The following is a 23,893-nucleotide window of genomic DNA, read 5'->3' on the forward strand; positions in this document are numbered from 1 at the left end:
TTTGCACAATTGCAAGTCTCTATGATTTGGAAACAGAACAAGATGCTACAGTTAAGGAGAGATTCAAAGTCTGTGATGGTCGTTATACGTTCGAGGGGTGTTGGTCAAGACCTCATAGAGGTCGGTCACAAGGGGATCTCGAAAACTGAAGTACTTTGCTGTCTCAGGTGTTTTTATATGAAGAAAAAAGTGATGTGCAGAGATGGATTTTAGAACCAAATGGGACTCTTTACAACAAAAAATTTGTCTCTGCTCATTAACTCGGTCGTATGTCCTCTTTGTATCGATGAAATTGAAAGCGTAGATCACATTATAATCAATTGCAAATTCGCAATGGTGGTTTGGGCACTGTTTCTAAAATGGTGGGCGTTGGAAGACCATGTCCCATCTTCTTTGGAAGAAGCTATACAAGTACGTGAACTTGAATATTGCAAAATCCGAAGTTGGAAAGCGCATATGGCAAGGTACTAAATGGATTTGTAGCTACTCGGTTTGGAAGAGCAGATATAGCAAGCATTTCAAGAACCTGTTGTGGTGTGTTCCTCTACAATTCTAACATGCAGTCGTTGAGTTTTGCGTGTATTTCTAAACGTCTAGCGAAGGCTTCGATTGAATCGCAACAATGGTTGATAAATTCTAGTTATTATGTCACGGATATAAACAATCGAATGGGTATCGATTAATCAATGTCCCTGCTAAAGATTTTTCCCTTTTATATTTTGTTCATAGTTTGTAAATTTTCGGCTGCGAAAGGTCTGTAGCATTTGCTTCTATAGAAACATATACATGTACTATTTTTCCTTGTATAGCATAATTAGTACTCTGTTTTTTTTTTTTTTTTTTTTATATATTTTTTTTTTATGTATATGCATAAATGAATTTGAACACAGCTAAGCTTATCTATCATGACTCATGAGGTATGTGTATAAATTCTGTTAACTTTAATATAAGTAAGATTTAGGTATTTTGTGGCCTATTTTTGTATGGTATTACAATGTTTTGGACTTTCATAAACAAGATTATGTAACAATGTTAATTCTTATGAGATACATTCTGGATATATGTATGTTTTAGTATTGAGGTATATGTAAAATTGTTTATTAGTATCGGGTTATATTTATATACGTTTCTAAATATCTTAGTTGCTATGGCAGGTTAAATTTTTGTTTGATAAATGAGTAATTTCGATTTGACTGTAAACTCATAGTGGGGCAATTGCTCACATTACCACTGATGCTAAAGAAAACAACTGTAACCTTAGACTATTGAGCTCCATAATTGGTTTCAAGAACTACGACCCACAAATGGACAAGCGTCTCGGTTGAAGGTTTGTGTAATTGGAGATGCCCAACACGTTTAAGAGGTTTGTATTATTATTTCAACTTATCTATTAGCCTCATTAGAACTACATTATCGCCCATAAAAATCACAATACTTTTTGTAGATATGATTATAACGCTTTGACTTGAATTCAACTATTTTTAATTGCTTTTGCTAAAATAAAGTGTTCTTTATTTTATACAATGTTAACTGTTGGTTTTTCTTGATTTACAATGCTTTATGGAAAAACTATGTGCTTGCAAGAAGAGTTAGGAAGAATATTCTTATAAAAAAAAAAAAAGGTCACATATGAATAAAGAGAATAATATCAATGCCAACTAAAGCAAACCGGTAACTGGGACGGTACGATTACATATATAATAATCGTTACTTTACATAGCTACTTACAGTTAAATTCTAATTGTATGAACAATTGATTGGTATATTGTAATTGTGTTCATTAATAACGTTCATTAATAACGTTTACAATACTAATAATCTCAATACATAAGTGATTTTTCATTGTAATTGTATCTTAATCAATTTTAATACTAACGTTTTCGAATGTTATTATATAGAGCTGCCGTACAACGCACGGGCTCTTAAATCTAGTATATTATAAATAGGAAACAATATTAACATCTTACGCGTGTGAACTTTTAGCCAAAAACTATTCCAAGCTTGTTTAGTGGAAAAACTCACTTTATTATTCTCAACATTCATTCATTTGTGAGTTGTGACCCATAACACTCTGTTTCATGTTATCAGTCAAGTTGGGACTTTTTAATCTATGCAGCCTTGGAAACATATTAACTCAGTTTTCAGGCCACTGCCATTGATTTTGCACAATGTCAGCTACTTTCATCAATAAATAAAATGATCAGAATGATTAAAGTTATAGCTATACACTTTAAAAAAGAACAATTATAGTAATACATTTTAAGTTGTCATATTCTATATACGAACCTTTGGTGTTGTATTCTATATGCCTGCCATAATTTGACACAAGTATTTTATACAACACTGAGTTTGGCACATATGTAAAGAAGTTGTATCTATCAAGTGTTTCCTTGATAAAGACGCGACGAGAAGCAAAACAATCAAGTATTAGCCTGTAAAATATGCGGTAGACAAAAACCGGTATGGTTGACCGACTTGTCATAATCATACTCTAATTAGTTAGTTAACAAACAATTAAAGGTGAAATTTTAACCGACTTAATACAACAAAGTATCACTTAACTAGCTAGGGAGGGATGGGAACCAAACCAAATCCTCTTAAATCTTATAAACATTACACTAATTAAAATCCACCTGAACCTAATTAATAAGAAAGTAGCAATCCTTCTAAAACACCTTCACTACATCATTTTTTTCATAACATATGCCAACATCACCATCAGTACATCTTCCCGGTAATTAAGTGTTGCAACTTCAGTAGCTGTTTTCCCCTCCGAGTTTTTTAGTTCTCTGCAGAACCAAAAAAAGAGCAATCAAAACCAAACCAGATATTAAATATTTACCTAGGTGGCCGCCCAACACGCCTATAATAATGCCACCAAAGTTTTGACAGTAATGCTTTAGTTTGAACTTTTGTAGAATCGAGACACGTAGGGGAATGTATGATAATTAATATGGTTATAAAACTTACCCAATCAAAACATCACCGTATTCGAACAAAAGTGGAACACATTCTTTCCTACCATAAGCAGCAGCATAATGGAGGGCTGTGTTCTTGTTCTTATCTAAAGCATAAACATTGGCTCTTCCTGCCTCAAGAAGAACTTTAGCACATTCCACCTGTTGTTGGATTATTATAATTTATAATATTAGATAACCAAAAATTAATATATCCCGATTCACATGGCTAATAAGAAAATTTGAGAAAAAAGTTTATTAAAATACATAAAATCTTCTTACCTGCCCTTTTGCACATGCATAATGCAACGATGTCATCCCTGAAGAATCTTTTTTATTTACATCGGCACCGGAAGCTATTGCTTTCTTCAAACTCTATTCATTTAAAAAAGAAAAAAATATAAAAATTTAACTTGTTCCTTTGAACAGCATATGTAAGTATTATTATTTTCATAAGTGAATGAATGAATGGGTTAAGTATCACATGAAGATGATTAAGTACCTTGATTAAACCCAATCTAGCAGCATCATGAATAAAGCCGTCTTCGTTAACTTGAAGCACCCCAGACGCGTCAACAACTTTTGCAAATAAATCTTTGTCATTCAAGTACCTAAAGTTTAGTCAAACACAAGAAAATGCAAAATGTGAAGAACAGTTACCTATAAAAAACTGCAACAACAACATTCAAATTAGAATAAAATCGAACTGGACCAAATAAGCATACAAACAGTGATATAAAAAAGCTTATACCTACCTCTTTATCGCATCCCGACCACCTATTTTTAACTCTTGTAAAACAGGCTTTAGAGATGGTACTTGTCTGATGCGGTCCACTCCCTCTTTAAGCAGTTTCTTTTCATCTTTAGACAAACTCTTGACGATCTGATCATATACTGATGGATCCTGCCATTCATATTCATACATACACACAATAAAACATTCATTTAGCAGTCAGTTTTGTACTTGTAGCACATTATTATGTATTTATGTAATAAGATACTAGTCAACATGAGTTACCTAGGCAATTATATTATATATATATAAATAAATATGATAGCCAGACAGACAGGTAACATTAAAAGATAAACATTAGCTAAAAAGAAAAGAAAATAGGTTAAAAAAGGCTCGTAAATTATTTGTCATTCAAATGATACACTACTGATTATTTGATTTATACTTTTAAACAAGTAATAATGTCTTAGCAAAACACAACCCGTTTCGGATTGTACAAAAACATTATCCGTGTTAACCTGTTACAACTCAACTTCAACCATATAATAAGATACAGATATATGGATATAGATATATATGTTTGGCGAAGAAAGGGGAAGTACGATACATAGTCTTTGAGTGAACCAGCAAAGGCTGAAAAGTCAAAAGGATTCCCGGATAATCGTTCATATGGCTCAGTTGGTGTTGTTCCAGATGGACCACTTCCTGTCGATTTCGATTCAGAAGACGTTTTCTTAACAACTGGATCAGTCGTTTTTCCTGAATAATAGATTAAACATAGATATATGTAAGGAATTATTGAACAATCAAGATAGTGTAGTACTGTAAGTTATAGTGAAGATGCATCATGAATGATCAAAAAGTATCATACACAGCTACATAAATTTCTCAACATAATATTACCATAACATAAAAGCTTCTTACTTACTTTGCTTCTTTTCAGCATTAACTCAGAATTAATCCATGATAAAATAACCATACAAGCTTCTTCTTATTTCTTTTTTACTTCAAATTATTTTATTATTATACAAATTATTAATTATTAATTATTAATATTAATATTAATTATAATTATTATTTTATTTTTAGTTATTCTTACAGATAATCACAAGTACCAAGATCTTCTTAAAAATAGTAAACTAATCAAACTATAATACAGATTTACGAAGAACTTAGGATTAACCCTAGCTAGATAACAGGATTATGTGACCAAAATTCAGAGTCACATACTAACACACACATACATACATAATAACATAATACCAGTCGCTAATTAAATTAGAAAACACACCGGTGGTGGTAGTACTACTCTTGACGACCTCCGAAACCTTTTTGTTGACCTAAATTAGTTGAAAATTCGAGATAATATTAACATTAACATATGACATCGAGTTGAACAGTGATAATTAAATAAATAAAAGTGGGGATGAGATTGAAAGAATAAATTAGAGTATTAAATGATTGAAACAGTAGAGGATTTACCTTTGACATTCCGAGAATTTGGATTTTGGATTTGGGGAAAGTGACAAGTGGTGTTATGACAGTGAAATCTTATTTGTATATTACTGAGTGATACACAAACCCTAGATTCTAGTGAAAACGTATTGGACCAAGCCCACGTTAAATTTTTGGGCCAAACATAATAGTAATAGTATAATATATATAAGTTGAAGGCCTATGTTGCACACTGATCCGCAGTACACGTTCATTATCAAAAGATAAATAAAATCACTTAACGTTATTTGTTGTATGAATTAGACTTATATTCGTTTATAAAGTTGTATATTGTTTCGACTATATCCTTTTTGTAATGACGTTGCGGCATGCATAGCCTAAGAATTTTTTTCATAATGTAGTTGTGACTTGCTTTGTTTGAGTATTGAGCATTACTATAATAAACAATTTTTTCAACGATAATATTATTCTTCAACACTACAAAATAGTTTTGTGAATCTTTTTTTTCTTCGGGGCTTTAAACCTGCTTATAATCAAGGCTCTCGCGGAAGCGATCTCTGTATCATGAAGTAGAGATAGTGATGACTTTTTCTTCCCGTAAGTGGAAAATGATTTTCTCTACACGTGGATGGAAGAACGAGTTCTCTTTTATTATAGGGTAGATAAAAGATTGTTTACATTTCACTTCCCACATACCTCGCAAATGCGGGATTGAGTATTGTTGTTGTTTTTATATAATCAAGGTTGTAAAATACCCGAGACGGGGTCGAGTCGATTGTGACCTTGGAGCGTCACAACGGTCAAGACGGGTTCGAGACAAGTGTTGACCAACATTGACTTTTAATATGTATTTCAATTCAAACATAAACATTTTAAACGTAGATTTGTAAAATTATAAGCAAATATATATGTTTAATTTCAAATATTTGCCTTTAATTTGAAATCATGTTTATGTTTAAAATATATATTAAAAGTCATAGTTGGTCAAAATCCGTCTCAACACCGTCTCGGCCCCTTCTCAGCCGTTTTTTTTTAGTTTTTGACCTTTTTTTACCGTTGTTTAATCGTTGACTGTTTTTTACGTGTGTTTACATCCGTTGCTACAGTGCACAAGTAAATCAGTTGCGACGGCTGTTCCGGGGATTTTTCCAATACTACTTATGATAGATGACCCACCCACACCGATTAATAGTACAATATAAAATAACTAGAACAAAAATATGTAAAAATAAAGGACATTCCATGCCGCCACTCCTGAGTTTCGAATGTCCGGGCGTTTTTTTACAACACTGCTTATAATAGATGACCTACCCACACCGATTAATAGTACAATATAAAATAACTATAAACAAAATTACGTAAAAATAAATGACATATTTCATGTCGCCACTCCTGAGTTCCGATTTTCCGAGGTTTACCTGCTGTGGAGAGCCAATTCGTTACCAAAAAAAAGTAACCAATATTATGGTGAATGATTGTTACAAACGTCAAGTAAGTACTCTTGAAATATGATAAACAATGACCCTAAACCTTTAGTATTTCGTGTACAGTGTTTTTTGGTAAAATGGTAATGGATGTATAATATTGTCTCGAGGTTTTAGAATTACAAACAAGGAAAAAGTCATAACCATCTCGCGACCGCGAAATGATCCTCAAGGTCGCGAACCTCATAAAATCTTGCAGTGGCGACATTATTTCTCCCTTTGGAACTCAAGACAGAGCCGATATTGCGACCACAAAAGTGACCCTCGCTGTGTGAGGGATTATTGTTTGTACTTCGTGACGTGGACTCCATTGTAGTGGGTGTGAGACCTCGTTTTTAGATTCTCGCAATTGCGCCCCCTTCTTCGCATGCGTGAGATTGGAATTTTGTAAGCACCAAGTTTTTTTGTAGGTAAGGCTATCTTGATTTGGTTTTATGCCTAGAATTTTAGGCTCCGTTTCATAGTATGAAATATGTTACATAATTGAAATTGAAATTTTCCTGATTTCTCTTGAAACGAACATCGGCCTTGAAATACGTCCTGTTGGTTACAAGAAGCACGGTTACAGATAAGCAGAGGTTCAACCATTTTACACTATGATTTTTCGATCAAATAGCACTATAAAGATTAAGTTCAAAACATTTGTACGATACTCTAAACGTATAAAGAACTTGTCATATATGTTTATCCTTATTAATTTTGCAAGTACACACACATAAGGAGAGGTTCAACCATTTACATGTAAATGAACTGATGCACACCACGATTGGCATACGTAAAAGCACCCATATATCTAACACAAAAACATCGAAAAATGATAAACTTTAGTGATCAATGGGTAAATAAAATTAAAAAGGATCAAATTATGCTTTAACAAAATAATAATAACTAAACCTTCAACTCTATAGAAAACAAAAACTGGATAAAAGATGACAAGTTTCATCATTCATGCATTAAACTGTTTGACCCATCGCCCACCCATTTTGCCACCTATAAAAATATCGCAGTAGGAGATCCAGGTGAAGGTGGAGCTTGGTTCAACAAATTAGCATGGCGGCCAGCCTTAATGACAGCATCTGGATCGGTAACCGACAATATTTCAACCTTTTCAAGGCCCAACTGTTTCTTTATCAACTCTAGATTCTCCTGAAAAACCTCAATCTCACCAAACGGTAACCTTAGATCCAATGCTTGAACGCCAAGTGTCAACGTCTCGTCCTTCTTAAACTTCAAAAACGGCATGCATTTCTTCAGAGTCTGCTTAAAATTATTATTTTCTTTCTGGACTACTTCACTCTTCTGCAACACTTGTATCATCTCAGCATCAGATGCAAACTTACGGTTTTGAGTATCGAATTTATTTCTTAAAATGTTCAGACATTCTCTTTTCCAACCATCATATTGTTCATTCACATATATCAAACCTGTTGTTGGTTGGGACCCACCAGAAGCCTGCTTCTTAAGAAGCTTCCTGAAACAAGTTAATAACAAGACAAAAAAATCAAAGATTTATCATAAAACAGATAAACAAACAAAATAATAAAAATTTATCAAACATTGAATTGAGGTGAACCTGAAATTAGATATAGAGTCCTGCAAGTATCGATTGGCCTTTTGAAGGGTAACATCAGGGTTTTGAGCTTCAGGCCAACCAGCTTTAATAACAAACCCTTGTTTCTTTACAATCTTCCTCCATACATATTCAGAATAATGCGGGCAAATTGGAGCAATCAAACGTGTTTGAACATCCATAAACCGCAATACAAGATCACGATTCATCCCGCTCGTGTCACCACACGAAGACCTATACTCATCCCTAGCATTTTGTAAATCAAAAAACCCTGTTTTAAGAGCCTCACGAAACATATACTCACTGTAATTTTTCTCAGTGATTTTTACAGCAATGTTCATCTCATTATCAAACACACGATCAGCATAATTACAAGGCGGGCCCACTCTTAAACCTGCTGACTCAGCAGCAGCAACAACTTCCTCCATCCACCCTAACTCTTTAGTTAGCCTCAAAATTGCAGTATTAGCAGTTAGAGACACAAAATTAGCATCATCCATACCATCACCAGCATCAGCAAGTGAGAATCTAATGGCATCAGCTGAAAATTCATCAATCGCTTGTTTCAATGTCAAGAAATTCCCTTTTCCCTTTGCCATTTTTTCACCATTCAACATAATATGACCGTTGCATCTGAACCCGCGTGGCCAATATTTCTCAGGAAATAATGCAACGTGGTTATAAATACAAAACGTAAGATGGTTCTGTATTAGATCTTTACCAGAAACACGAAGATCAACCGGGTACCAGTATTCAAACTCGTTCTTCATCTTTTTCAAAAGTGACAGATCAATTTCTGAACATTTAGGTTCGGGCCCAGATATAAACATGTAATCCCAGACATCATCTGTCAAATGATCAGGTTTTATCAATTCCTTGTTGTTTTCTAACAAGTGACAGACCGTATAGTAAGCCATATAAATGGTGGAATCAGATAATGATTCAACAAGAAACTCGTTGTCCCATGGAATGCGGGTCCCGAGACCAAAGCTTCTAGAGCATGCCCATTGGTTCAACCAGCTCAATGTATGTTCAAACCCATGACGGGTCTCATCAGAGTACAAATTCATATCAGCTAAGCATTTTTCTGCAGCTTTTCGCCAGGTGGATTCACCGTATGTAATATACCATTGATCGGTTAAAGCAACTACACACTCGTCACCTGATCGTGACATGACTTTCTTCTCGGGTTCGCTGTACACGACAGCTTGACCCTGTTCTAATAAATTGTTTCGGATTATGTTTTTGACATCTTGAACCCGCATTCCTGTATATTCACCGGCAATCATTGTACCTTCATAGAAACCACCTTTGTAGATGACTTTTTTAGCTGCATCGAGCTTTTCTCTCTCGTTTTGGCTCTTGATTTTCATATCAGTGCATACTTTTTCAGCAGACTTGTCACCAAATTCGGGATGTTCGATAACTGGGATGATCTCAAAGGGTAATACCCATTCGTCTTTTACTCCGTACTTGGCCCTGAAAGGAGCTTTTGATTTCAAATCCTACAATTTTTATGTGAAAGGTGTTAGACTTGTAACAATATCAAAATCAAATTATAATCTTTCTTACTCCTATTCATACAAAGTTTCTAAATTTGGTTATATATGAGGAAAAGGACCTATTTGACCAAATTTTACTAATAACAATTCACATGTTTCCAATCTTCATTTTCCCCAATTAATTCTTGGTTTCTCATATTAATTTCATTTCTTCATACATAGTTTCTACCTTTAATAAAAAGATTACTTATGATCTGATCAAGGTTGTCAAAGTCGCTAGTCAGGGGTAACCGCTTGGGACCTTGTAGGAACTAAAGGGTGAAGTCAGGACTAACCGGCTTGGACCCATTTTGACCAAATAAGTCAGACTTCGGCATAGTAGTAAACTTTTGACCGATTTGGACCCGTTGACCATCGTTGACTGCGACTCTTGACCTAATTGGCCTAGTCATGCCGGTGAACTACAAAATCCCAATTAGTCTTATAAAGCCTAAGACAATTTGCACCACTTTGTGGTGAATAATCCTATTTTGTTGAGCTTATAAGCTAAAATGTGAGAAGATATGCTAGAAAATAACTAGGCTTCAATTTTTTAAACATATTATTAGGTTTATAAGTTATATATAAGCCATTAAAATCCAAAACATTTGCAAATACAAACACCCCATAAAACTCAAGAGGGCAAAAGTTAAGTTCCAACTGCAACATTAGTCAACTGTATGAAGCAAACAGCATTATTACACAGCAAACCATATATCATTATCATCTACTTACTATTATGTATGCAAGAATAAGTACCTGCAACGCCATAAAATCATCCGGTGAATCACTGGGGACGCTGGTAACAATCCCAGTACCTTTGTCAGTCATAACCGAGAGCATTGGAAGACAGTAAATAATTTCATTAAACGATAATGGTGATCGAACTGGTAACCCTATAAGATCTTGACAAGTCAACTCCACTACACGAGTAACCTTTTCATGAACAATAGATAAACGCTGATAAGCCAAATTACGTGCTGCACGTTCAGTCAAAATAAACACCTCATTCTCATTTATTTCAAACGCCCCATACTTCCCATCTGGTAACACCCAACAATTCGTCTGCCCATACATTGTCTCAGGTCTTAAGGTTGCTGCAGCTAGATAAACCTTCTTTTTTCCTTCTAAATGCGCAAACTTGGTAGGGTACGGTGGGACCACCTCCATTTTGATCAAAGTATACTCTTGAGGTATAACACCTTCACCTGATGAACGATCATGATCAGCACACGGTTGACCATCCAACGGTGAGTAAATCGTGTATCTTAAGTCTTTAACAATCTTCCCTAATTGTTTCAACTTCCTCATCTGCCACCTAACAAACTTGTCAAAAAAAGGGTTAACTTCTGTTGTAATAAATGACCTTCTCCAATCAGCACCCAATCCAAAAGCTTTTAGATCTTCAACTGCCAATGGAGGAAAAAACCTAAGCCACTGTTTGGGATCTTGAAATTTAGCAATCTCAGTGTCTGATAACTCGTAACCGCGCATTATCTCCCATTGATACTTTTCTCTACCAACTTTTGAAGCCGCCTTTGCTTTCTTCCCCTTGAACTTACTTGGTTCATTAGATTTGACTTCAGGTTGACTAACAACAATCTCCTCTTCATCCAAAAAAGGAGGAAAAACGGGGGGATTACCGAATTTTTCAATCTCCCGTTTGAGTTTATCGGCAGACGCTTTAATTGGCATCCCAGTACAATGGAAACCAAACGGTAAAAGCACATTAGCACCCCTAATTCTGTGATAAGCTGCAGCAAACTCCAGTTTCGAAAGAGAAAACGCATGCCCTAAATGCAAGTACCCGTTCATATAAGGAAACGGAAATGTCCCGAAAAACTTATCTCCTTCCTTAGGGAACTGTTCGCTAGCTTCTGCCTCGAAAACACGGCCTTCATCCCACCATTTTTGTACTTCGTGTTCCATCTCCAAAAGCTTGTCCCTCCTCTTGAAACTCCTCTCAATCTCAGTCTCTGCCATTTTATCACTGTTTGTACAAATACTGCATTACATAATATATACAAGGTCATAATATGGATAATAACACCAATATATGAATCACTACGTCAGAAACACAATATACACATTATAAAACGAATGACAACCTAATTGAGTATCTATGATTAGTTAAAAAACGACTTTATTTAAATTAAATTACTAAAACGTGAACATACAAGATCAGTATATATACATGTATAGCAATAAATCAAACGACTATAGGTAGTGAAATTAGCTGATATTAACTGGATGTGAAGAAATTAACCTCATGAATGTACATGTTGATAACGATTTAAAGTTGTGGATAAAACGCCACAATTGTTGTAGAATTAGGAATTTGGAATTAGGGTTTACTATGTGCGGTATATGGTTTATTTACTTCATTTATTTAAATATCGACAATAGACAATGTGAAAAAACTAAAACTGGCACGTCTAGGGTTTTAGAAGCATACGTAATCAGTTACCTAAACAAACGATTTCTTCATCGAATTATAGAGTAAAAGATAGAAGCATATGTAATCAGTTACCTTCAAATCTAAGATTGGAATTGTATTTGCATGCCCTCAATCAAACTGGTTGTAAGATGCAGTTCCGAATGAAATCCTTAAACCCTAAAAATTAAGATGATGTATTTATTTACTCCGTATTTATGTACGATATAGGATTAGGAGATCGAATAAGGGGTATATTTTGGTCACATGGCCTCCAAATAAATAAATATAAATATTTATTAGTAAACAAAATATATTAATGGATTGCGTTTTAAATATTCTTATTGAAATTCAATTTCAATTCTGTTTTGATTTTGAATTCAATTTTTAGTTTTGCTCTTAAAATTTTCAAAATTAAACAAACAAAATTGAAAAAAATCAAAAACTGAACCAATGAACACCCTTGATTCTAATACAAATAAAATAATGATCGAATTTTTCATTTGCATAATTCAGTCTTAACCATAAAAAACGAAAATCATGGCTTCATTATATCAAAAGAGGAGGAATTTTGATGGAACAAATACTAATGTACTATTTTTCAATTTTAAATAAAATGACAACCTCAAAGAGTAGACTAGTGGTTATACACTTGAAATCTTCAAAGGTGGTTAAAGTTTAATCTCACTAATTACTCTTTACGGGCTTTGTCTTTCAATTTTTACTTAATAACACGACTCAATTTTCATTGTGGTGTAATGATACCGCAACCCGCAGGCGCACCGCGAATGTATGCGGACAATCACTATTGTGCGTATGCGTGTTCTTGTGTGCGGTATGCGGCGTGCGTATGCCTTTGTTCCCGGTACGGCGGTTGCTTAGCTGTCAAGTAAATATCTTTTCCATAATTATATCCGTGATTCGGGGGAGTCAGTTATGGATGAGATTATCATGATCTGGGACGGTTCTAGAATTAGGGTTTGCCTATAAATACAAACCCTAATCATCGTTTACAGGACACAGCACATTACGTAACCATCGCATACGATACACATTACGTAAAACAGCATCATTCAGCATCTTTTCAAGGTTAACAGGTTAGTCTTTTGTAAGCTAGTACCTACGACCTTATTTGGGGCCTTCCGATCAGCGACCGCTATCGAAGGTGGACTTAATCACTTGGCCACCCCGCCGACATCATCATGTCGGCCAGGGTTATTCACGGTAGCCGGACCGGAGAGCCACGTTCTAAGATCCTTAAACCCCTCTTTACGTATTGAGCAGGCATATTAAACCCCACGGTTAAAATATGCATGATCAAGTGGTGCTTTCATTGAGAGTCGAATTAATTCAAGACTGTTTAATTGCTTTTTCTTTTAAGGTTTTGAATTGTATGACTCGTTATTTACAAAATTTTTGAATTTTTTCTTTAACAGTATCATGACTTCCGAGGAATCATCGGAACATACCCAAACAGATGTTCTGAACGCACCGTCTGGTAGTCAACATACACCGGTTATGACTACGGGGGCCGCTACTCAGGCGGGATACACGATATACCCTCCACCTATATCCGGCGAACCCTTTCAGAGGTACAAGCCGATATATTCGGACGGGGTCACACCGCCAAGAGCAAACTCACCAGTCACAACCACGCGGCTGGACTTTTCGTCAGTGGATCCAAGGGTCATCTTTGCAAGCACTGGCGGTGGAACAACGGGGCCGCATGTGGTTTGCTGCGGCCAGGTACCTATTTACAGTACCACTGTTTCAATACCTCTGCATACGCAGAGCATTCAGCAGAATTCGTCATTTACACCGTTGCAACCTTGGCAACCACCGCGCCCAGTTTCACAATTTTTAACTCCTGCAGATGCGCAGGCGTTACTTAATAGTTGGGGATTTGGGGTCATCCCAGATGCGAACTCTCATTGGGCGCCGATAACAGCGCAGCAGCAAAGCACAGCGCATACAGTTGGGCTTTTAAGTGTGTATCCTCAAGTTTCGCAGATATCTGCGCCACAGGTTTCGCTTCCTTTACAGCCACCTGTGTACTCTGCGTCTTCAAGTTATCCCTCTTTTCCATCGCAGCAGCCTTGGTTATATCCGCAGACGCAGGGTCAACCTTGGCAAAATGTTCAAGGGCAGGCAAATCTTGCAAGTCAATTCATGCAGGCCGCACCTCCCGATATGGTTCACTTATTTTCACAACCTGACTTTGTTCAGGACATGATGAAGCGTTTCTTTGCAAATTTGAAAGGGGATCCTGTTAAACCACCCTTCGAGCTACCGACTACCTTTGACAAGTTTCCTCCGCATATATCCGCATACCCGTTTCCATCAGCACCAAAGATACCTAGCACGTTGGGTACTTACAATGGCCTGACCGATCCAGATGATTTTTTACAGCGCTTTGAAGGCGCAATGCGCACTCAAGGCTGGGTGGATCCGGTTGCGTGTCAGATATTTCCTATGACACTACAGGGTATTGCTCGTGAGTGGTTTAATAAGTTGCCGGCGGGTAGTATTGCTGGGTTTATGGATCTGCGGACGAAGTTTTTACTGCAATATCAGAATCAGAGACCACGCAAGCGCACTCACATTGAATGCCATGACATCGTGCAGAAGCCCAAGGAATCTTTGGGCGAATTTCTCACAAGGTATACTAATGAGTGCCTGCGTATACCAGATCTCAAACCAGAGCAACAGATTTCCGGACTCATACATGGTATAAACTCAGAACGTCATCCAACACTGGTAAGGCGTCTGCGCCATACAGTCCCAACAACTTATGATGAGGCACTTAATGAATGCCACGACTATATGCGGAGTGGCGAAGATAATGACATTCCAACAGCTAGCTCACGCAACGAGAGAAAGGACGATGATGATCGTTCGCGCGATCAAAGTCGCGGTAACAACTCTCGTGGAAGGTATCCTAGCGGTGGTCCCATCAGGAATGATAAAGGGAAATCAAATGGCAATTATCGAAACAATAATCAGCGCGACATCAATAATCAGAACTATGCGCTACTCAAAAGTTTGTCCAAAACGCCCAAGGAAATTTTGGCAACGGAGCCAGTATGCGCGACCTTCGCGGTTCCAACTCCGCTTACAGAATTTGGAAAGCGGGACAAAACAAAGTATTGTGAATTTCATGACGATTATGGTCACGACACCAATCGGTGTAAAAATTTGATGGAACGGGTTCTGGAAGCGCTTCGCGCAGGCAAATTGGATCATCTAAAACCACCTAAAAAGGACAAGGGAAAGGCCGCAGAAGAGGCTCCGAAGTCTAAGACTTCCGCGTGGCAGAAAGTTGACAAAGCGAAAAATGCCGACTTAACCATTAACATGGTTGACGCAGAGAAAATCATCCATCGGAGAAAGTACAACGATCACCAGGATTGGGAGCTTCTCCCGATCACTTTCCCTCCTGTAATGTCAATTGATTCTATTAATGAGCCCATTATCATCAAGTGTCGCATCCCCGATTGCGGAATCCAGGTTAAGCGCATGCATGTTGACACTGGCAGCGGTGTCGATATTATGTATGAGCATTGTTATCGTTTCCTTCCGGCAGAAGTCAAAGCGCAGTTACGTCAGCCTGATATTACGCTATCAGGGTTTTTGGAGAAAACTCGTGGCCGCTAGGCCGAATAGAATTAATGATAGAGCTTGCGGATGACAGGAACCCGCAGATGATCAGGCGTGAATTGGTCGATTTTTATGTGGTTCGTTCAACTTCACGATATAACGCACTGCTAGGGAGAAACTTCATACGGCGTTTTAACATTATCCCATCGGTAGTGCATGGTTTGATTAAGTTTCCCACAGTAGGAGGCGTTGCCACAGTTGCGTCACATCAAGCAACCGAGCTGTGTGGCTCTGTCGCGTCTGTAAGCGCTCCTAGCGTAGGAGAGCAACTTGCAAACTGTGCAGTAATAGCAAATCGCTTGCATCCGGATAAGCGAATTAAAATCGGCGCAGGCTTGTCAGCCGAAACGAAGGGCAAGTTGCAGGGAATACTGTCAGCTAACGCAGATATTTTCGCATGGCACGAGTCAGACATGACAGGGGTTCCGCGGGATATTGCGGAACATAAGTTAAACGTTAATCCATCATTGACACCCGTTAGGCAAAAGAAGCGGCATATGGCCCTAGACCGCAGTGATTGGTTGTGCGCAGAGGTGGACAACCTTGTCAAAGCAGGCATTCTGCGGGAAGTGCGTTATCAGACATGGGTTGCAAATCCTGTATTGGTAAAAAAGGCTGACGGTAACTGGAGGATGTGCGTTGATTTCAAAGATATCAATAAGGCATGTCCCAAGGACAATTACCCTCTCCCGGAGATAGACTGGAAGGTAGAATCACTATCGGGATTTAGGTACAAGTGTTTTCTGGACGCGTACAAGGGTTATCACCAAATCTTAATGGCTGCGGAAGATGAGGACAAGACTGCTTTTCATACGCCGCAGGGTATTTATTGTTACACGAAGATGCCTTTCGGTTTAAAGAATGCTGGCGCGACCTATCAGCGTGTAATTGACGCAGCATTCAAGCACCAAATCGGTAGAAATCTTGAAGCGTACATCGACGACTTGGTAATTAAAAGTAACACCGAGGAAGACATGCTCGCGGACATCCTGGAAACGTTTGCATCTCTGCGCAGGATCAACATGAAGCTTAACCCGCTAAAATGTAGTTTTGGGGAAGAGGAAGGCAAGTTTTTAGGTCATGTGGTGACAGCGCGGGGTATCAAGGCCAATCCCAAAAAGATTGAAGCCATTGATAATTTGCCATCTCCGAAGACAAAGAAAGATGTGCAGAGTCTAACAGGGAAGCTTGCGGCTATCACACGGTTTCTGTCGAAAGCCGCAGAACGACAGTTGCCATTCTTCAATACTTTGAAAAATTGTTTGAAGAAAAAAGACTTCGTATGGACTCAGGAAGCGGAATCAGCCTTTCAGGAGATGAAAAAGGTGCTTGCAGAATTACCAACACTTACTGCGCCAGTATCAGGAGAAACGCTAACGCTGTACCTCGCGGCATCGAAGGAAGCTGTCAGCTCAGTCCTCATCGCGGATCGCGGAAAGGTAATCCATTAATTTACATGCTTTATTTATATCGCAGAAATTTAACGACTGAGGTTTTTCTCAGACACAAATGCCGGTCTACTTCGTAAGCAAAACGCTGACATCAAGCGAAGTAAACTATTCACCAATAGAAAAGCTTGTATATGCGCTGGTCCATACGGCGCGGCGTTTGCGCCGATATTTTCAAGCACATCCAATCGTGGTTCTAACTGATCAACCAATCAAACAGGTCGGTAAACGCCTACTTTGCGGCAATGACCGGGGTTACCGCATTGACTAACGCAATCATTTTTCTTTCAGGTGTTGTACAAGCCTGAGACTTCTGGCCGAATGGCTAAGTGGGCAGTTGAATTGGGTGAACATGAAATAAATTTTTCTTCGCGCAGTGCGGTTAAGGGTCAAATACTTGCTGATTACCTAGCAGAATTACCTGCGGAGGTCGAGGCATCAGCAGAACATCAGGATCCACCTGCACCAACTTTGTCACCATGGGAATTGTACACCGATGGTGCATGCAGCGCATCTGGTGCAGGTGCGGGTGTAATTTTAACAGGCCCGGATGGCGAAGAGCATACATACGCACTGCGGTTTAATTTTGCTGTTACAAACAACGAAGCAGAGTATGAGGCTCTGTTAGCAGGTATGTGCATTGCGCATAGATTAAATGTTAAAATTTTGCACGCTTATGTGGATTCAAAGCTAGTATGCAGTCAAGTCAGCGGAGATTTTGAAGCGCATGACATAGCCATGCAGCAATATCTATCGCTTGTTCACAACCTCGCTGACCAGTTTGAAGCTTTTCAAATCTCCCACATAATGCGGGGGCAAAATAAGAAAGCGGATGCGCTAAGCAAACTGGCTGCCTTGGCTTTTGATCATATGGGGAAAAAAGTTCTAATAGAAGAACTCAATGCGAAATCCATTGTTATGATGCCTTTAGTGGCACCAGTTGAGGAATCAAGCTCAACATGGATGACGCCCATCGTGGCTTTTCTGCGGGATGGCACTTCTCCTGCAGATTCCGCTGATGCAAAGAAAGTCCGCGTTAAGGCACCGCTGTATGCCCTTGAGGGTAACGTCCTATATCGAAAGAATTATTTGGGACCGCACTTAAGGTGCATTGGCCCGAAAGAGGCGGAGGAAGTTGTACGCGAGGTGCATGAGGGTGCATGCGCACTCCATTCGGGGCACAGGTCCATTGTGTCAAAAATAATGCGGCTAGGATATTATTGGCCCACCATGTACGCGGATACTGCGCGCATAGTTAAGCAATGTGAATCATGCCAAATACATGCACCTATTAGCAGAGCACCTGCGCATCCAATGATACCAGTCTCCTCACCGTGGCCATTCTGCAAATGGGCAATCGACATAGTCGGACCATTCCCAAAAGGCCGAGGTAATTTTATCATTTATTTTCTTAACATGTTACTCACATCAGTACCTTACGCACATTCTGCACACGCAGGAAACATCAAATTCTTGATTGTTGCAATCGACTATTTCACAAAGTGGGTCGAAGCGAGACCGCTGGCAGCAATCTCAGGAAAAAGGGTGCGAAATTTTGTGTGGGAAGACATCGTCTGTCGATTTGGTATACCAAACGAAATTGTTAGTGATAACGGTACGCAGTTCGCGGGTGACCCTTTCCGCAGCTGGTGCGCGGAGCTTAATATTAAGCAAACTTTTACATCTGTCGCGCATCCGCAGGCCAATGGCCAGTACGAAGTCACCAACCGGGATATAGTAGCTGGAATCAAAGCTAGGTTGGGTCATGGTCGCGTTGGTTGGGTGGATGAACTACCGAAGGTTTTATGGGCGCATAGAACAACACCCAAAGCAAGCACTGGTGAGACCCCGTTCAGTTTGGTCTATGGATCAGAAGCTGTTGTACCCGTAGAAATTGGGGTACCAACGTTCCGCATACAAAATTTTGATGAGCAAAATAACTCTGAAGTTTTGCGGGAAAATCTTAATTTGCTGGAAGAGCGCAGACTCTCTGCGGCTGTCAACGAAGCAAATAACAAGCAAAAAATCGCAAAGTACTATAATCAGCGTGTGCGTTCGCGCTCTTACAAGTGCGGTGACTTGGTTTGGCGTCAAAACGACGCAAGTCATACGGAGGATACTGGGAAACTGGGCCCCCGTTGGGAAGGTCCATACAGGGTAGCGAAGGCAAACAATACCGGGGCGTACCATCTCGAGACACTAGATGGAAAACCTGTGAAACGCACTTGGCATGCGACGTTATTGAAAAAATGTTATATGTAGCTAGGCGGACCTGATCACTCCAGTTTATTGTAGCACATTATTTTTTCTATGTATTTTTCGTCCGTTTGGATGTGTCGCGGTTGTAATTGTGATTAATGCCAATTAAATATTTACTCGCGCATACTTTTGTTGTTTAAATCTTTTTTTTTTTGTATGCGGTTCCTGCCTACTTAAGGGGTGTCCTCTAGCCCCCGTGCGGCAGAAGCCTGTTTGGTTACAAGGCTAGATGTTAACGGCAGGCAAAGGGAATTGGTTTTCCCCCAGCCAAGCGCCACGCAGACTAGATGGCTGCAAAGTCGACTTAAAAAATTACAAGCATTGGTTTGCTTGTCCGTAATTACTCTCGCATTGGTTTGCTTGAGGAACTCAAAGCATAAAAACATTGGCTTGTTTTTAGTTGCGTTGCTTACCATACAGCTATAGTGCACCTCTAGTACATGACAAAGCGATAACGCAGTAGCTTTCGAGTCTAAATTATTAAAGGGTAATTGTTTGGTTTATTTTACGCAGTAATACCCGCATACGCATGAGTTTTGGTTAACTATGCGCATGGGCATGCGGTTCATGTTTTGTTTTGATTCGCGATATATAAACAAATAAACACACTACGCATGCATATCAGGAATATATATACATCAAATTAAGTTGTTGCATAAGAGGTAATTGTTTGTAACGCCTGCCCAACACGGGACTTAGGGCTGCAAAAATACACATACCTGCCTAAGCATAGGACTTACGGCGCAATCCAACACTAATAATCCTCCTTTAAAAACCCAATGATCGATATGTTCAGGTCCGCAGCAAATGCGTTGATTAGGGGGATAGGGATGGACTTGATGGCTTCTTCCGCCTCCATTAACGCTGCAGCCGTTCCCTCTTTTAGCTTCTTTTGAACGATGTCGGGGAACGGCGGTGTTAGACCGCAAGCTTGGATTACCTCCTGCACAGCCTTGTTGATTTCATGGTCCCTGACCGCATCAACGTAGGCATTGAACTTGTCGGACACAGGCTTTGAGTCCATCACCTTTTGCGCAATGGTAGGGAGTGCGGTGCGCAGCTTCGCTAGATCCGCCTCTGCCAGCTCGCGGTTGGTTACCGCGTCATCCATTTCCCTCGTAACTTTCTCAAGCTCCGACTGCAAACGTTCTGCATCCCCCTTCGCCTGCTCAACCGCACCAACCAGCTCACGGCTCTTTTTTCTTTCCTCAATCAGCGCGGCTTTAGTTTCATTCGCGGTCGACTCAACCGCCTTACGCGCCTCCTCAGCAGCATCCCTATCCTTCTTGACCTGATCTACACCCGCCTGCAGAAGTCCTAGCTCTACCTCTTTGCGCAAAGCTAGCTGGTATATGCTGGAAGAGCGGTGGGCCTGATCCGCAAACATGCCGAAAAATACAAGGCCGTTCTGAATGAAGGCATTGTGTGCCTGGTTAAACGGTAGAGCGGCCAGTTGCTCGCGGAATTCGTCCGGAAAGATTTGCTGCAGGAAAGCAGACTGCTCTGCGGCATTTTCTGCGGAAGACTGTGTGAGTTGGCTGAGGTTGGCAATGCGGAAGCTACCTTGCGGAGGAGTTGGTGTGGAGTCGGAATCCACGTGTATTGTCTTATCCTTTGATGTGGCGGTAGCTTGGAGATCTGGGTTGACCCGCGGGGTGGACGGCTGCGTCTCCTCCACATGCTCTGCATATCAGTAAATAGTTATAACGTGAACTTTATTATGCGGTGAAGACGCAAGGAATGGACGCTTACCAGTGATGGGGGGAAGTAGTTCTGCGGAGCGTGGCTCGATTGGAACAAAGTTATCGTTCCGCATGTCCTCCCTTTGTTTGGGAGTCATCTTCTTCTTCTTCTTCTGCTGAGCCGCAGAGGTCTCAGCTGCTTTGCGTTTGTTTCCAGATGCCGCCGGCGATTGCTCCACGTTTTCGCTAGCTTTCTCCTGCTCTAGCTGTACGTTCACATCTTGCTTGCGGAAGGAGATTCCCGCAATCTCTTCCGCAGTCAGCACCTTCTTCATCCTCATTTCTGCAAAGATACGCGCATGCGTTAGATAATATTCATACAAAAACAGTTTAGTACGCGATTATACTATTCCTACCCTTTCCATCAGGTCCGACTATGGCTAGGCGCACATCCTCCCATGGCCAGTGTGCGGATATCTTCCCTAGCCGTAGCATTACGTTCCCATATGATCGATGCACTAGCTGTGCGTTTGCACACTCCGCTAATAGTTTCCTTTCATCCTCATCCAGGGCGGGGGTCTTGTTTACATCCTTCTCCACCTTCTCGAACCATATCAGCGTTTGCGGGAAGTTTGCACTCACCACAGTTTGGTCGACGAAAAAGAATGTCTCTTTCCAATTCCCCGCATTCGATTTTGGGGTCTTGGTGAAGTTTTGACGAGCGAAGAAGGTGAACCACGATTTGTGGTGGTGGGCTAGTCGGTATAAATGGCAAAACACCTTCACCAGGGGCACTTTCTTGAGTGCAACGCACCACATCTCGAACAAGACTATTTTTCCCATAGCGTAAGGGTGTAACTGACCTAATCCGACCTTAAAGTGATCTAGCACGCCCAGGAAGAAATCAGTGGGAGGGACCCTAAAGTTGCCATGCTTAAAAGCATGTTCGTAAATAGCCACCTTTTTCTCCGGTGGCTCGTGGGCTCGCTGATTGGGCAAAGGGGGCACCGGATTGTACTTGGCTAAGGGAGGATACTGTTTCACTAAGTAATCTATGTGCTTCTGCTCTATAACAGACTCTACGCTATCTACATACGTCTCGTTAGCTTTAGTCATTTTCTAGGAGTAATCAGATGAATACTAACCTTTAAATGGTGGCCGGAATGTTCGATTTTTGATCGGAATTCAAATTGGCAGCGTAACAAGGAAGCTTGAAGCAGGAAAGTGGAAATGAGCTGCGAAATGGAGTATTTATAGGGCAGATTGGATGGAGTGGTGTGATCGTGGCTGTACACGTGTTACGCAATCGACGGCCAGCACTTTATTTATGCGCGTGGATGCCAGTTGGGTATGATTACATGTACGCGCGTGGTTGGCACGCACCTGACACACTGCCACTTTATGTCATGTCCGCCGAATGGGCTTCTGCGATTGTGACAGGCATTTAATGGCATCGAGGCGCACGCGGAATATTAAATGCTAGCCGTTTTCTTGTTTTTTTCTTTCGCTTAATAGTTTGATATCATACGCCTCGCGCCATATAACATCAAACTGGGGGGACATAATGATACCGCAACCCGCAGGCGCACCGCGAATGTATGCGGACAATCACTATTGTGCGTATGCGTGTTCTTGTGTGCGGTATGCGGCGTGCGTATGCCTTTGTTCCAGGTACGGCGGTTGCTTAGCTGTCAAGTAAATATCTTTTCCATAATTATATCTGTGATTCGGGGGAGTCAGTTATGGATGAGATTATCATGATCTGGGACGGTTCTAGAATTAGGGTTTGCCTATAAATACAAACCCTAATCATCGTTTACCGGACACAGCACATTACGTAACCATCGCATACGATACACATTACGTAAAACAGCATCATTCAGCATCTTTTCAAGGTTAACAGGTTAGTCTTTTGTAAGCTAGTACCTACGACCTTATTTGGGGCCTTCCGATCAGCGACCGCTATCGAAGGTGGACTTAATCACTTGGCCACCCCGCCGACATCATCATGTCGGCCAGGGTTATTCACGGTAGCCGGACCGGAGAGCCACGTTCTAAGATCCTTAAACCCCTCTTTATGTATTGAGCAGGCATATTAAACCCCACGGTTAAAATATGCATGATCATGGTGTTTAATAATGTAATTGTAAATTTTCAGAATAAATAATCTAACTTTACCTTTGTACTGCTATTTATATCTTTATAAAAGTCAGTGCCTAAACTAAATATAAAGAACATTTGACAAAAAAATATTACTGATTTAAATTTGTGTGTCAGACACCAATAATGCATTTATTTTGTAATGGAGTGATCAACAAACTACATGTCTACAAGTTTTATCTAGTTTTACATGTTGGTTTATTTTGGCTAGTAGAAGATATGTTTATCCCACATTGGTGGGAGGAAGATGTGAGGGGTGAGTGACTTGGTTATATAAGAGGGGCTAAGTCTTCATTCCAAATTGCACCAATCAATACACTTTAAGTATTTGATTATTTCTTTCTTTCTTACCCTTGTTTGAGAGTTGTATTAGTTAAATATTTTGGAGAGTGTAGTTGGCTTAAGAGAGTCGTCTATATCATTGTAACAATTTGTGATATAGTGTATTTCTCTCTTTGGGGGCCGGTGGTTTTTCTCCTGTTTTGGAGTTTCCACGTTAAATCTTGTGTTGTG

General features: G+C 39.7%; 2 protein-coding genes across 3 annotated transcripts; both read right to left on the reverse strand.

Annotated features, from left to right (window-relative positions):
* Window positions 1-2,457: 2,457 nt before the first annotated feature.
* LOC139898069 (uncharacterized) lies at window positions 2,458-5,207 on the reverse strand. The gene is made up of 8 exons (XM_071880775.1): window positions 5,173-5,207; window positions 4,982-5,030; window positions 4,298-4,449; window positions 3,713-3,861; window positions 3,460-3,568; window positions 3,240-3,332; window positions 2,971-3,119; window positions 2,458-2,789 (listed from the first exon to the last, which is right to left on the reverse strand). Exons 1-8 carry the CDS (start codon window positions 5,179-5,181, stop codon window positions 2,681-2,683), a joined length of 819 nt encoding a protein of 272 aa, XP_071736876.1. The 5' UTR covers window positions 5,182-5,207; the 3' UTR covers window positions 2,458-2,680.
* Window positions 5,208-7,308: 2,101 nt separating this feature from the next.
* Window positions 7,309-12,383, reverse strand: LOC139898070 (leucine--tRNA ligase, cytoplasmic-like). Of its 2 annotated transcripts, none has more exons than XM_071880776.1 (4): window positions 12,271-12,383; window positions 10,500-11,745; window positions 8,203-9,704; window positions 7,309-8,100 (listed from the first exon to the last, which is right to left on the reverse strand). In XM_071880776.1, exons 2-4 carry the CDS (start codon window positions 11,721-11,723, stop codon window positions 7,620-7,622), a joined length of 3,207 nt encoding a protein of 1,068 aa, XP_071736877.1. In that variant the 5' UTR covers window positions 11,724-11,745; window positions 12,271-12,383; the 3' UTR covers window positions 7,309-7,619. The 2 variants fall into 2 exon arrangements, with proteins under 2 accessions (XP_071736877.1, XP_071736878.1); XM_071880777.1 differs by having other exon boundaries at window positions 10,500-11,730; window positions 12,271-12,368.
* Window positions 12,384-23,893: the final 11,510 nt, after the last annotated feature.

The sequence above is a fragment of the Rutidosis leptorrhynchoides genome, chromosome 3 (assembly GCF_046630445.1).
Source record: "Rutidosis leptorrhynchoides isolate AG116_Rl617_1_P2 chromosome 3, CSIRO_AGI_Rlap_v1, whole genome shotgun sequence".
In the NCBI taxonomy this organism is placed as follows: domain Eukaryota; kingdom Viridiplantae; phylum Streptophyta; class Magnoliopsida; order Asterales; family Asteraceae; genus Rutidosis; species Rutidosis leptorrhynchoides.